Source organism: Panthera tigris, chromosome C2, assembly GCF_018350195.1.
Source record: "Panthera tigris isolate Pti1 chromosome C2, P.tigris_Pti1_mat1.1, whole genome shotgun sequence".
In the NCBI taxonomy this organism is placed as follows: Eukaryota; Metazoa; Chordata; class Mammalia; order Carnivora; family Felidae; genus Panthera; species Panthera tigris.
This window is the reverse complement of record NC_056668.1, coordinates 150,874,752-150,888,283: the sequence shown is the minus strand read 5'-3', so window position 1 is coordinate 150,888,283 and position 13,532 is coordinate 150,874,752. Positions and strand designations below refer to the sequence as shown.

The 13,532-nt window shown below is 52.2% G+C and overlaps 1 protein-coding gene across 1 annotated transcript in view; it reads right to left on the bottom strand.

The window, feature by feature from the left end:
• Positions 1-13,532, bottom strand: part of SCN5A (sodium voltage-gated channel alpha subunit 5) — a 93,938-nt gene that overhangs the window by 40,636 nt on the left and 39,770 nt on the right. Inside the window, exons 9-14 of the mRNA XM_042999168.1 lie at positions 13,030-13,171; positions 12,302-12,499; positions 10,718-10,894; positions 9,693-10,064; positions 4,424-4,556; positions 3,314-3,552 (exon numbers count right to left, since the gene is read on the bottom strand). Coding sequence (XP_042855102.1) covers positions 3,314-3,552; positions 4,424-4,556; positions 9,693-10,064; positions 10,718-10,894; positions 12,302-12,499; positions 13,030-13,171 — 1,261 coding nt within the window. The remainder of the gene's footprint in view (positions 1-3,313; positions 3,553-4,423; positions 4,557-9,692; positions 10,065-10,717; positions 10,895-12,301; positions 12,500-13,029; positions 13,172-13,532) is intronic.

Sequence of the window (13,532 nt, the reverse complement as noted above, 5' to 3'; positions counted from 1 at the left end):
TCTAACTGTTGTTCCTTTAGTAGGCAATCTTTCTTGTTTTGGTTGCTGTATGATGTCTTTGCTTTTGATGTGCAGCATGTCTAGATATCTTATTTATCCTGTGCAGGATGTAATTCCTGAATCTAAGGGTTCATTTCTTTTATCAGTTCTCACCTATTCTTTCCCTGAATATTCCTTTGCCCCCATTCTCCTACTTTCTCCTTCTGGAACTCCTATCAGCTGTATGCCTTACCTTCTCCTTCTGACTCCGTGTCTCTGAACCTTGATTTCATAATTTCTGTCTCTTTACTTCCCTGTTCTACATTCTGGGCAACTTCCTTAGATCTAAAATTATATTAATTTAATTCTCTCCCCAGCTATATGAATGTGCTATTTGATTTATATATTGAGATTTTAATCCCAATGACTGTTTTCCATTTCTAGAGATTTGATTTGGTTCTTTTCCAAAGCTGTCTTATTCTTTTATGTTTTTAATTCCTTCTTTTTTTAATGTTTTATTTATTTATTTTTGAGAGAGGGAGAGAGAGAGAGAGAGAGAGAGCACAAGTGGGGGAGAGGCAGAGAGGGAGAGGAAGACACAGAATCCAAAGCAGGCTCCAGGTTCTGAGCTGTCAGCATATAGCCCGACACAGGGTTTGAACCCATGAACTGTGAGATCATGACCTGAGCCAAAGTCAGTCACTTAACCGACTGAGCTACCCAGGTGCCCCTTTAATTCTTTCTTTTATGTCCTTAGTTTTTACAAACATTCTTACTTTATAATCTCTATTCGACAGTTATATCATGGGACATTCTTAAGGGGATAAGCCTCCGTGTGTGTGCGTGTGTGTGTGTGTGTGTGTGTGTGTGTGTGTGTGTCTGCTGACTCTTCTTCATAGTGGGGTATTTCCTTGTGTATTTTGTAATTTCGAGAATACACTTGGCCTGGGTTAAAAGTGTGTCTTTTCAGAAAAGTTTTGTGCTTGCTTCTTGCAGCAACATATCAACATATCATAGGATCACTTTATCTGTTAAACTTTAGGCATAGGTTCCAGAAACACTCAGCTATAAACCTGAACTCCACATCTACAGAAGGCCAAATTCATTGTCACAAGCTTCCAGGGGTTACTTTTTCCTCCTCTTCAGTCCTGGCTGAGACTGACAAGCTTCCTTCTATATCATTTCCCAGTTTCAGTGCCAGGAGTTTTTTCTGGTTCACTGTTCTGCCAAATGTAGGGCTATATTCTCATGGGGCTACTCAGTTCCAACCCCTATTCACAATGTCTAAAGACTTGTCTTGTCTCTACATGTTCACTGAAATCCAAATCCCCAGATTACCCAAATCGGCAATATCACCTGCTCCCGACCCCCACCCGGGGAACTACAGAAACACCTCACCTGTAAACTGCTATGGTTTTTAAGTTCCTTTCTGTTTTTGTTACTTGGGGATTTTTGTTATTTTCTCATGAGCTTTGATATGCATTTCAAAGAATACGTCCTATATTTTTAGTTGTTTCCTAGTAGGAGACTCATCAGGATTTTTGGTTCACTGTGTTAGGAACAAAAGTTGCATTTGCTCTCCAAGTGATGGGCTAAAAGTCAAATCTCGCGATCTTCTCTTTTACGGAATTGGTCTTTAACGACATGCTTGGAAAGGTTTTTCCCATACCGAGGTTATTTTCCCATGCTTATCTTTATGGTTTGTTTCTTTACATATAACATTTAAACCACCGAGGATATATTAGCTTCAAGACAATCAAAACCTTACGTAGCAGCAATAAAGCTATCCAAATGAAACACAATGCAGCTATAATCCAATTACGTGACTTATTACTAATAACAGAGCCCCAAGTTTAACACACCTTCGCTTCAGTCACAACTCAGTGATCCAGGGAAGCCACCAGTGTTCTTTATCACCTTGATTTGCTGCTCGGCCCAACTCAGCTGGTCACATTCCAATAAAACTGCCTTCAACTGCAACCCACCTGAAGACCACCCAACACGAGCCAGGCGCAATTGTTCCGTGAGACACCTACAGACTATAATATAGCTTTCTATTTGCATATGGAAGAAGGAACGGAAGTACAATTATAGCAAAATGGACTCACGTTTGCGAAAAAATTTGGACCCCAAGATAACTATCTAGAGTTCTAGATATGGGAAGTTATAAACGAAGAGAATCCTCACAGTCCATGGTGTAGGAGACCTGCCTGCCTGGGGTGGGGGTGGGGGGCACCACCCGTGAAACCAAGATAGGGCGGTCTCTGTAGTAAGAGAACGCTTGGGCTGAATGACCCTCTCCTTCACCCAACCTCAGTGATGATCCCAGGAGCTCCTTTCAGAGGCCACTGGACACTTTGCCAGAGTTCACCTGGAACCCCCTGGGAATGGCTGACTGTGCTTAGCTGGGCAGAGCCCGTAGGGCCCTGCCTGTCAGAGTCAGGAGACAGTAGTTACATGCCCAGCTCTGCCACTACTATGTCACCTCTTGAGCCTCAGTTTCCCATCTTTAGAATCAAGAGGTAGGAACTGATTTGATCTCCAGGGGAAAAAAAAAAAAAACCATCAGAATTAGAACCCAGACATTCTGACTTCCAGGGGCAGTCTCTTTAATAACATCAACAGTGACAATAACCACAGACCACAGCTATCATTTATTTCGAGTGCTTACTGTTTATCAAACTCTGAGCCAAGCACATTACACACATTATCTTATTCAATTCTCATTAGCTTCCTATGAGCTTGGTATTGTCATACTAATTTTACATTTATTAAATTAAACAAATCCTTATTTTGCCAATGACTGAGACTAAGTAATTTGCTTGAGGTCACATAGTAAGAGCTGAGTCAGAATGCAAATCTGGCTCTGCCTGATTGATTCACTACACCCAACTATCCATCAGTCCATCAGTCCATCATCCATCCATCCATCCATCCATCCATCCATCCATCCACCCATCTTTCTATCCTTCCTCCCACCTCTCCATCCATTCATCCTTTCCCTAAGAGAACTGCCTTTTATTGCATAGGCTCCTCCTCCAATCCTAACGGCCGTACGTCCCTGCATATTTCAAGTTCTCCCCCAACTCACTTTTGTTTTCTAGCCTCTGGGCATCTTTATCCCCAACTTCTCACTCTCATCTACATCTCTCAGCTCCTTAAAACCTGATCCTGACACTTCCTGCCCCAAGATGTTTTCCATGATGACTCCCACCTTCAGAAGATCCTGCTGTGCTCTGAATCCCCCCTCGCTATCCACGAAGGCTGAGCCAGCTGGCCAAGAGCCCTTCACACTACGATGCCCATTTGAGAGTCGGCTGCCAGTGGCCCTTACCAGGTTTCCAACCTGCAGCATCTCCTCGAATTCAGTTGTCATGTTGTAGTGCTCCAGTGCCATGAAGAGCGTGTTAAGCACGATGCACATAGTGATGGCGAGGTCGGCGAACGGATCCATGACCATGAACTTCACTCTCTGCTTGATGGACATCCACAGCGGGCAGCATTCCCAGATCAGGTAGCGTTGGGCGAAGCGGGTCCAGCATGGTGGACATTTGCGGTGAGACTCTTCCAACTCTGGGGGCAGCCAGTGAGCAGGTTTGTTTTTTGTGGACTGGCTCACATATAATTTGGTATTCCAGAAAAGACCTATGACTTAGCTGGGGAGATGGCAGGGCTGCTACGTGACAGGGGGACCGTGAGAGGGGCACGGAAGGCCAGGGAAAGGTGTGGCTTGTGTCCTGGCCCCTTACTCTGGAAGTATGAGAGTGGAGGGCCACAGGGACAGGAGGTCAGGATGGATGTGGGGACAACTGGGACGAGCCAGATTAGGACAGATTTGGGCTCCCTCGAGATAACAGTCTCACATAGACATGGGGACGCTCAGAGGAGGACAAGCTGAAGAGGATGAGACAACATCTGAGATAGGCAAGTTCAGATCTAAGGATACACAAAACAGAAGAACAGACGTGGGCATCTGGGACATGTTAGGACAGATGGCAGGTGCCTGGAACGGGCCAGAAGAGAGATGAACACATATGGGACAGGAGGGAACAAGACTGGGGAGTGATGCCAAGTTCAGACTGGAATGGCTGGGGGTTGCCTAGGGTGGGAGTGGCCGGGACAGATGTGGGATGCCTGGAATAGCCTGTGGTAGGCATGGAATGGCTGGGAATAGTCTAGAACAGGCATGCTGGGCCAGGGTGGTCCCAGGAAGGCATGGGGATGCTTGGGAGAGGACGGGATGAGACTGGTAAGCACTTGGGACAGGCCAGGACAGCTAGGGGGAGGTTTGGACGAGACACAGATGTGGTGAGGACAGACAGGCAACAGAGACCAGAAAGCCTGGGCCAGCTGTGGGGACGTCCAAGGCAAGCCAAGCAGCTGGGGGATGTTTGGCTCAGGTCAGGCTAAGGAGGAGCGTTTGGATGACACCGGGGGTGCTGACCTTCCAGGGCGCTGGTGAGAACACTGACTGCGCTGAGCGCCCGCTGTCGCTCTCCTGGTCCCTCGAAGCCATCGGCACGTGGAGCGTGGGGGTTCAGCATCTGGGGCCTGCCCGGCTCCTCTGACGGGGTGGTCTGGGTGCAACCAGCAGACAGGCATCAGTCTGGGTGCCAGGGTCCTGCTGAACCTGGGGAAGCTGCTGGGCCTGGGGCATCTGTCCCGGACAGATCATCAGGTCTCGGGGGCCACAGGGAGACAGGATGGGGGTCTTTATGGGACACGGATGCTGGGTTTCTCTGCTCCCAGAGAACTCCCTCCCTGTTAATAACTCCCCCATCCCTCTCGCCACTCATTATCTCCTTCATTCTCCTTTTCGTCGTCTGCTCTCGTCAGTGGTGATTCTTGAGCGTGGACAGGAAACTACATGTAACCAGATGCTGTCATTATACATTAGGACATGCAAAACCAATCTGGGAGTCTTAATTGACCACAAGGTCCCTAGAGTCAAGAGCATAGAGAAACAGAAAAAAAATCTCCCGTGCTCTAAGGTGACATTAATAGAAGCATAAAGCACAATGCTTAGACACAGCTGGTGGGAGCTTCTGTGGAGGCAGCTTGGCTCTCTCGGCCAAGAAGATGTTAAATTGGCTCTGCAGTTCCTCATCGAGCAAATCTACCTTCATAAATAATTACACACGTGCACCAAAAATATGTACGCAACGATGTTCACCGCAGCATGCTTCCTAATACCATAAAAACAAAACTAATCAATGCAAAGAATCCTAAGATCAATTATGGATACAACCCAACTCTGGACTCGGATACGGACAACAAAGACAACGACGTAGTCCCGTGTGCGTTCCCACGGGAGCCCCTCCGAGACGAAGAGTTTGTGGAAAAGCCAAGAAAAAGGTCTGGAGGACACACACGGAGTTGTTCAAGGGAATGCTTCTGGGGGCTGGGGTTGGGAGGAGAGGGGGAGGCCAAGGAGAGGGCGGAGTTGCCCTTCACCTCTGCACTTCTGCGCTGGGGGACTTGGTCGCAGTGCACCTGCACCGTTTTTGTAAGTGAAAGAAGCAGATCTAGACATGGAGACGTGGTGTCTGAGGAGGGGAGGCGGCAGCAGGCACTCTGGGCCGGCTCAGAGCCCCGCCTCTCAGCGTCACGGGGGGAGCCCACAACACCGCCACGGCGGCATGGCCCTGCGTGACCGGGGTCCACGAGCCCGAGCCGGGGCTGCGCAAGGCACCGGGCTGTTCAGCATGCAAGGGTGAGGCTCTACGATCTCTGTGGGTCGGAAGCAAGATGGCCTGGGCTCCCCGGGGCGGCAGAGCCAGGGCCTGGGGTGGCTACCAAATCCATCTGCGCTCAGGCCAAAGTCAACCTTTGCGATCGGTGGGACTGGCCTGAAATGTTGCCTCGGGAGGGAGTGAGCTCCCCAGTCGGGGAAGTACTCAAGCAGAGGCTCCTGAGAGGGCCGCGGTGGCTGCTGTAACAGTAGTGGCTCCGGCCCAGTGGAGCCACAAACAGGGCCCCCTTAACCCACAAGCATGTCTTAAATTCTGCCAGCTTCTCTTCTCCTCCTTGACACTCTGCAATAGTCCGAGTTATCAGTTAGTGAGTATTTACTTGCTGCTCTCCCACTGTGGGGTGAAGTACCCGTCCCTGTCCCACTGATGACACACGTGCTTTGGCCAATGGGATGTTAGTGGACGTGACGTGAGCAAGAGCACCTTAAACGCCGTCTGCCTTGCTCTTGCGCTCCGGTAACCGTCTATGAACACAGTCTCCCCAGGTAGCTGCCACCCTTTCGGCCTGAGCCTCGGCACAGAGACATATGGAGCAGCGCTGAGCCTGCCCCACCGTGTGCAGACCGAAGCAGAGCTGCTCAGCCAAGCCCCACCTAGATCTGTCAAACCATGGTCAACCTGCAGATAAGGGAGCGTGAGAATAAAGGCTTACTGTTAGCCACTGACTTTCGGGGTACTTTGTTACACAGCATTATTGTGGCAATAGCTGACCGATACACCACCCTGGTGCAATCTATCATCTCTTCCCTCTATTCTCTACCCAGCAGAAAGGGATTCCCTTAAAAAGTGAATCAAGGGGCGCCTGGGTGGCTCAGTCGGTTGGGCGGCCGACTTCGGCTCAGGTCATGATCTCGCGGTCCGTGAGTTCGAGCCCCGCGTTGGGCTCTGTGCTGACAGCTCAGAGCCTGGAGCCTGTTTCGGATTCTGTGTCTCCCTCTCGCTGACCCTCCCCTGTTCATGCTCTGTCTCTCTCTGTCTCAAAAATAAATAAAAAACCTTAAAAAAAAAAAATTAAAAAAAAAAAGTGAATCAAGTCATGACAGTTCTCTCCTCCTCTCACCCCACGCTTCCCATCTTAGAGTAAACCCACACTCTATTGCCTACAGGTGCTGCACAGTCCAAATCCCTTCTTGCTGTTTCCACCACACCTGACCCTGCCTGGCCCTCTCATGCCTCGAACACGGCAAGCCTACCCTTCTTGGGGACTTGCTGCTTCCTCTGCCTACAACACTTCTCTTCCGTATCTTTGTGGCTTGCTCCCCAAATCATTTGCCTGCCAGTTTGAATGTCACCTTTTCAGGAAGGACTTCCTGAGTATTCTAAGAGCCATCCCCAACCCTCCCCCTAGCAACGTTCTATCCCATGACCCTTACCGCTATCTGGAAATATTGACCAGTTTGCCATCTGTCTTCCTGACCACAGTGTAAACTCAGAGCTCAGAGCTCTTGTCTGTTCACTGCTATATTCCTGGAGCCTGCAACTCAACGCAGCAAGGCTGGCACTGGATAAATGTTGGTTGGGTGAACAATTACTTGGGAATCAGGGGCTTGGGTTTAGTTCTAGCTCTGCCCATAACTTGCCAGATGACCAGGGGATAGGAGGATGCAGTCTAACCTGTGGAGGAAGAAGAATGGCCGTTCCCCACCCCCATCTGGCCTTCTGGGACAGGCACTCTCATATAGACAGCTGACAGAATACATTTTCACCCTCCACCCCTCAATCGGGATAAATTAAACATGAGCTGTCTGTTGGGCTGGCCCTTCCTCCCCTCTCCTGTGTTGGCTGAGCACCCACTATGTGCCCCACACTGTACCCTGTTTTCAGACTAGAAGTGAGCAGACGTGTCTCAATCGGATGCCGCGGAAGCTGCGAAGGCATTCCCAGGGGCCTATGCCTGCTAATCTCTTTAACTTTACAATGTCTCCATCCTGGTCTGCTAATTCCTTTAATTTTGCAAATAAGCCCCTTGGCCTGCTAATCCCTTTGAGGTTACAAATGGGCCCCACAGAAGTGAGAAAGGGTGAAGTCAGAGTTCCCAGTAATGAAGTGTTTGAACTTGGATTCCTCCTGACGTGTGCAGCACAATGAGATGATTTTCTCCCTAATGAGATTAGGAAATTCTATTAGTGTTCTGGGCTGCTGAATCTGATTCCACAAGGCTGAGACTCCAGGGCTGGACCTGCAGGGGAGGCCTAGACCACCAGGATGGGGTGTTTCTGGGAGGCCAGACATCCGCCTTCCAGGTGATGGCTAGGGCCTTCCCAGGCCCTCCCAGACGCTGTGATCTGCCCCCAGGGCACTCCCAGGACCCTGTCCTTGACCCCCTGCTCCAGAGGAGTGTGAGGGCCTCTGGCATACTGCAACGCACCCCAGGAATCCTTCCTCCTTCCTCCTGGATAGTAATGGCAACAGATAATAATTACTCGAACCTGAGGCAAGTACAGGTCTAAGCACCAGACAGGTTTTCACCCTTTTCGTCCTCACCACAGCCTGCTGACGTGGATATTATTTTATTTCCACTTAAGCGATGAGGAAACTGAGGCACAGAGAGATTCGTTAACCTACATCAAGTCCCGCAGCCAGAGCCAATGTCTGAGCTGGAGCAAAACTGGCCATTTGGCCGTGAGGCCTCTCTCTTCAGCCCCACCTTCACCTTCCTGATCAAGGCTCCGGTCTTGTCCTAGCTTCCTTAGAAAGTCTCCCCTCCCCCGTCTCCTGCAGGCCCTGGCGTATAAGCCACACATTTGCCCTTTTCCTGGGTGGGCTGCCCTGGGCACTGTGTTGGGGGGCAAGGGTCAGCAAGGACACTCCAGGGCTGACTGGGCAGTCATCGGTCGGTCAAGGGCTCAGATGACCGAGTGATAAGAGCTCTGGCTGGCCTTTCACACTTTGGCAGGTCCCTCCACTACCTTTTTGATGGTAACTTCAACTCCTTTCCTCTTTGCTCCCTGGGTTCCAGCTATTCTGACCTCATGGCATTTCCTTCAAAAGGGTGGGCATGCTTCTGCCTCAGGGCCTTTGCACTGGCTGTTCTCTAGGCCTGGAGCATGCTTCCCTCAGATGCTATAATGATGGTATATTATTATGACATTATCACAGCATCAGCAGGCTCATGATGTCCTGATATCCATAGCCACGTGAGCCCATTCGTCCCCACGACAAGACGAGATGGGTGTTTTAAATTCGTTTTACAGATGACAGACATACAGAGAAAGAAAGTAACTTGCCCACTGCCATTCAGCTCGTAAACTATGAGCTGGGATTGAAACCCAGTTTGTGTCCAGAATCTGGGTGCTATATCACCCCCCCCCCCCGAGAGTTTCAGAAAGCAGCCTCCGGCTCCCACTCTTGCCTCCTTTAGGTCTTTGTTTAAATGCCTCTTCATGAGTGAGGGCTCCCGCTCTTCCACACTTATTTGCCCTCCTACAACAGCACTTCTTAGTTGGGCTAATGTTGACCAGTTTGTAAGTTACTGAAATATTTCAGGCTTGGTCAATTATTGTTGCCCAGAGCCCTGTAAGTAACCCCTTGCCACTCTGGCCCCTTTCCCAGAACCCCCTGCATTAAGCAGGATCCAGCAACAACACGGGCTGAGAGCTGGCACACACGGGGCCTCCAGGACACGAGTCCTGTGTCACCATGGCATCTCGGTGCCCGAGCTTTACCAGTTGCTACATATTTAACTATTACCCCCGTTTATCAACGTTATATACCACGTATACATATATACTTATTTTTCTTCTTTCGTTGATTTTTGCCTGTCTGCTCCCATTATCATGGAAAATCTGTGAGGGCAGAGATTTTTTTTTTTTTTTTTTTTTTTTGCTAGGTTTATTCACCCCCAGAGCCCAGTATACAACAGGTGCTCGGTATATACTAGGTGAGTGTTTTGGACCTGGCACTGGTGGCCAGTTTGGGAGACCAGATCTGCCCTGGGGCTGCATCACGGGGCTGGCTCACCGTGTCTGGGGGGCGATCCAGCATCACAGGGCGGAACAGGCGGCTCCCCGGGGAGGTGGCCTCAGGGTCGCCTGTCCCCAGCAAGGAGACCACTCCGTTGCAGTCCACGGTGCTGTTCCTTTTACCGTTGAGGGCGTGGCTGAGAGCCGAAGTCCCGGGACTGGGCTGTCCCTGGGCACTAGGCCGGCGCAGAGGCCACGGCACGAGCAGTGACGTGCGGTGGCTCTCGCTGTCCCCCGCTGTGCTGTTTTCATCATCTGCAAAATCTGTCTCCGAGCCCAGGTCTCGCCTGCGAAAGGTGAAAATGCTCCCACGGCTGGAGCGTGGCTTCACGGAGGTCCTGCTGAGGCCATGGGCGCTGCTCAGACGGTTCTGGGGGCACAGGGAGAAGCCCGCTCTTCATGTGCTCGCAGCCTATCCCTTGCCGTGTTCTCTGAGACCGAGAGAGCTTCTCAGAGCATCCGGGGCTTTCGCGGGCCACACGGGAACTGGGTGGGCTGCGGCAGGGTGCGTTCAGAGCGCAATCCTGCGCTACCTGGGATCTCTGCTCACCTAAAGCTGGTGCCACGGGGCCTTCGACATTCAAGCTTAGCTGGGGCTGAAGACGGGGCTCTGGCTGGGCCCGGGGAGAAGGAGGCAGCAAAGCTCCTCGTGGTGCAAAGAGGCCCGGCCCGAGCAGGACCTGGGGCGGTCGGCCAGGCACCTGACTCACATGGGCATGTCCTCGGGCGCCTCCGGTCCACACCACAGGGTGTGGTCTCAGCCCTAGTCTCAGCCCTAGCCCCAACGCTGGGGACTTAGCTGAGGTTGAGGACACCATGACACCCAAATCTAGCTCGGCTCTCTGCCCAGACACCCTCCACTCCAAGAATGGGCATGGGAAACAGGAAGTGCTGGGAGGGGGCTCGAGGATACTCTCCTCGGGGAGCAGCGGTGAGGGGCTGTGGCTGCACCAGGGGCCCAACATGATGGGCTTTGGATGCCAGACCCACCCGGAAAGGGCTGGAGCCCCCGCCGGGGATTACCATTGCTCTGGGACCGTCCTCCGAGTCGGATTTGGGGAACCTGTCATCTCCACACTCCTCTGTCCCTGAAGACATTCGTTTGCTCCTCTTGTGTCTTCTTTCATGGGTTACTGGGGCCAAAGGGGACATCTCCAAGGAGCTGCGGGACACGGTATCCACACCCCTGATGGCGAGGGCCTGGAAAAGGTGGAAGGGGGATGTTTGGGTTATTGAGATTTTGTGCAGCCTCAGGCTAAGTAAGGCAGGCCAGGCAACTCTCAGTATCTGTTTCCCCATCAGGAAGTGGGCTTGAACGCTCACCCCAGACAAGGGCGTCACGGAGAGATGAGCCCAAACAGACCCAGGCTGTTTTCAGAGAAATCAAAGTCCCGGGAAGAGGAAAGAAGTGGCTGATGTGGGCAGCTCTCGGAAGAGGGGAGTGTGAGGGACAGCCGGGGGGAGGATGTTGATGAGCAGAGGAAGTGACAGAACTAGAGGGCAGGAGATCTTCTAGAAGGTTCAGCTGGCTAAAACAGGGGCTGGGGGGAGGTGGCATGGGGCAGGGAGAAGAAAGTGGATGTCCACATGGCTTCTAACAGGCATGCTCTGTAATCAGCCTCCAGGACCTGTGTGTGGAACTATGAGTAACCACGGCAGCACCGCCAGGGCTTATTTTCCGAGCTGGCTCAGGCCTCCAACCTTGGACCTTCCTCACTAAGCTACCAGAGGCATCCCTTAACTAGGATAAACTCAGTCCTTGGACACGTGGTTCTCTTTTATCCGGCATGCATAGGCTCCTTTACCCAGCAGGCGTCATTTTTACCCGACAGGCACCATTTTTTACCCAGCAGGCACCACTTTGACCCAACAGGCACCATTTTCACCCAGCAGGCACCACTTTGACCCAACAGGCACCATTTTTACCCAACAGGCACCATTTTTTACCCAGCAGGCACCATTTTTACCCAACAGGCACCATTTTTTACCCAGCAGGCACCACTTTCACTCAGAAGGCACCACGGTCATAGGGAGCGCTTCTCTCAGCACGAACCACACTCCCAGGGCCCACCTTTACCCGGGGGGCACTCCTTTTACCTCTCAGGCACCTCATGAGCAGGCACCGTCTTTACCTAGATACCAAAGCTTTACCTACCAGCCACCACATTCACATAAAATACCTTTATCAGCAGACACCAGCTTTACCCAGCAGGAACTGCTCTTTATCCAGCAGATGCCAAGCTTAAACACACCAGATTCACCCAGCAGTCACCACGCTTACAGGCACCAGCTTTATTCAGCAGGAGCCATGCCCACAGGCACGTTTTACCCAGCATGCATCACACTCACAGACAGCAGCTTCACCCAGCGTGCACTGAGCTTATAGGCCCCAGCTTTATTCAGCAGGCCCCATGCCCGTGGTCATCGGCTTTGCCCAGCAGGCACCGGGTTTACAGGCACTAGCTTCCCCCAGCAGGACCTGCCTTTTATCCCGCAGAGGCCACACTTAACAGGTTTCAGCTTTACCCAGCAGATGCCATGCCCACAGGCACCCACGGTCAGGCGAGGGGTTGGTCTGGAGGCTTCCTGGCGGCACTGCTCACCCACCTCATGCTCCTTCTTGAGCATCTCCATGGCTTCCTGGAAACGCTTTTCCTTCTCCTCGGTCTCGGCGATGGTGGCTTGGTTTTGCTCCTCGTAGGCCATGGCAACCACAGCCAGGATCAGGTTCACCAGGTAGAAGGAGCCCAGGAAGATGACCAGCATGAAGAAGATCATGTAGATCTTCCCTGCAGACCTCAGGGTCTGAGGGAGTAAGGGGAGAGAGGTTATCTTCACTGGGGCCCCTTCTGGGTCATGATCGCGGAATTTCAAGGTGTCCGGTCTGGCTGTGCCAGGGGTTCAAAAGGCCACAGCCTGGGGAGGGAATGGAGCATATTCTACCGGAGAGGCAAGTGTTCTAACCCACAGAGAAGAACGACCCACGCACAGGGGATAGTGTCCCACCCATACAGGGAGGCAGAATGTTCCAGTCAACGGAGGAAATGTTGCATCCACAGACGGGACTATTCCATCACACAGGGTGGAGAAGGGTCCCCCTCACAGAGCACAGAGTATCCCATATGAAGGAATGGGTACCTGGTCACCAGCAAAAAGAAAGTTCCTTGGCTCACTGTGTCCCCCTCCCTCAGATGCAAGCGTCCCTGTCCCCCGTTCCTTGAGCCTCCTCAAGTCTTGCCAGTGGGGAAGCTGCCGGGGTCACTTCTAGCTGATCACTCGTAAGTGGGCCCCTGGCCTGTTCCCGGTGTCCCCCCGCTGTCCGCGCACCCACGTACCTGCTGGTAGAGGCGTTCCCAGCAGTCCTGCGTCATCAGGCGGAAGAGGGCGAGGAAGGCCCAGGCGAAGGAGTCGAAGCTCGTGTAGCCGTGGTCAGGGTTCTCTCCCGCCTTCAGGCAGCGGTAACCCTCTGGGCACGTCCTGCAGTCAGACACACAGACTCTGTCCCATGCTGTAAGGGGCCCCCTCCCCCTGAGAGGCTCCCTGGGCCGGACTCCTCTCCCTGGGCAGCCCAGCAGAGGCCCCACTGCTTCACGAGGCCGAGTTTCACGAACTTGGTGCCGCACTGCCGGGCCTGACACCGGGACTTTTCGTGCTGTGCCTCCAGCCTGGGACACCGTCTTCCCCTTCTCCCTACCCATCTGTATTCAGCTGGGCCTAAATCCAGCTCCCTTCTGCCCACACAATACACCATCCCCGCTGCTATCTGAGTTTCCTCTCCTCTCACAGAGGAAGTGCCAAGGGCTGGCTCACAAGTCTCTTCCTCTGGCTGCTTACCCCA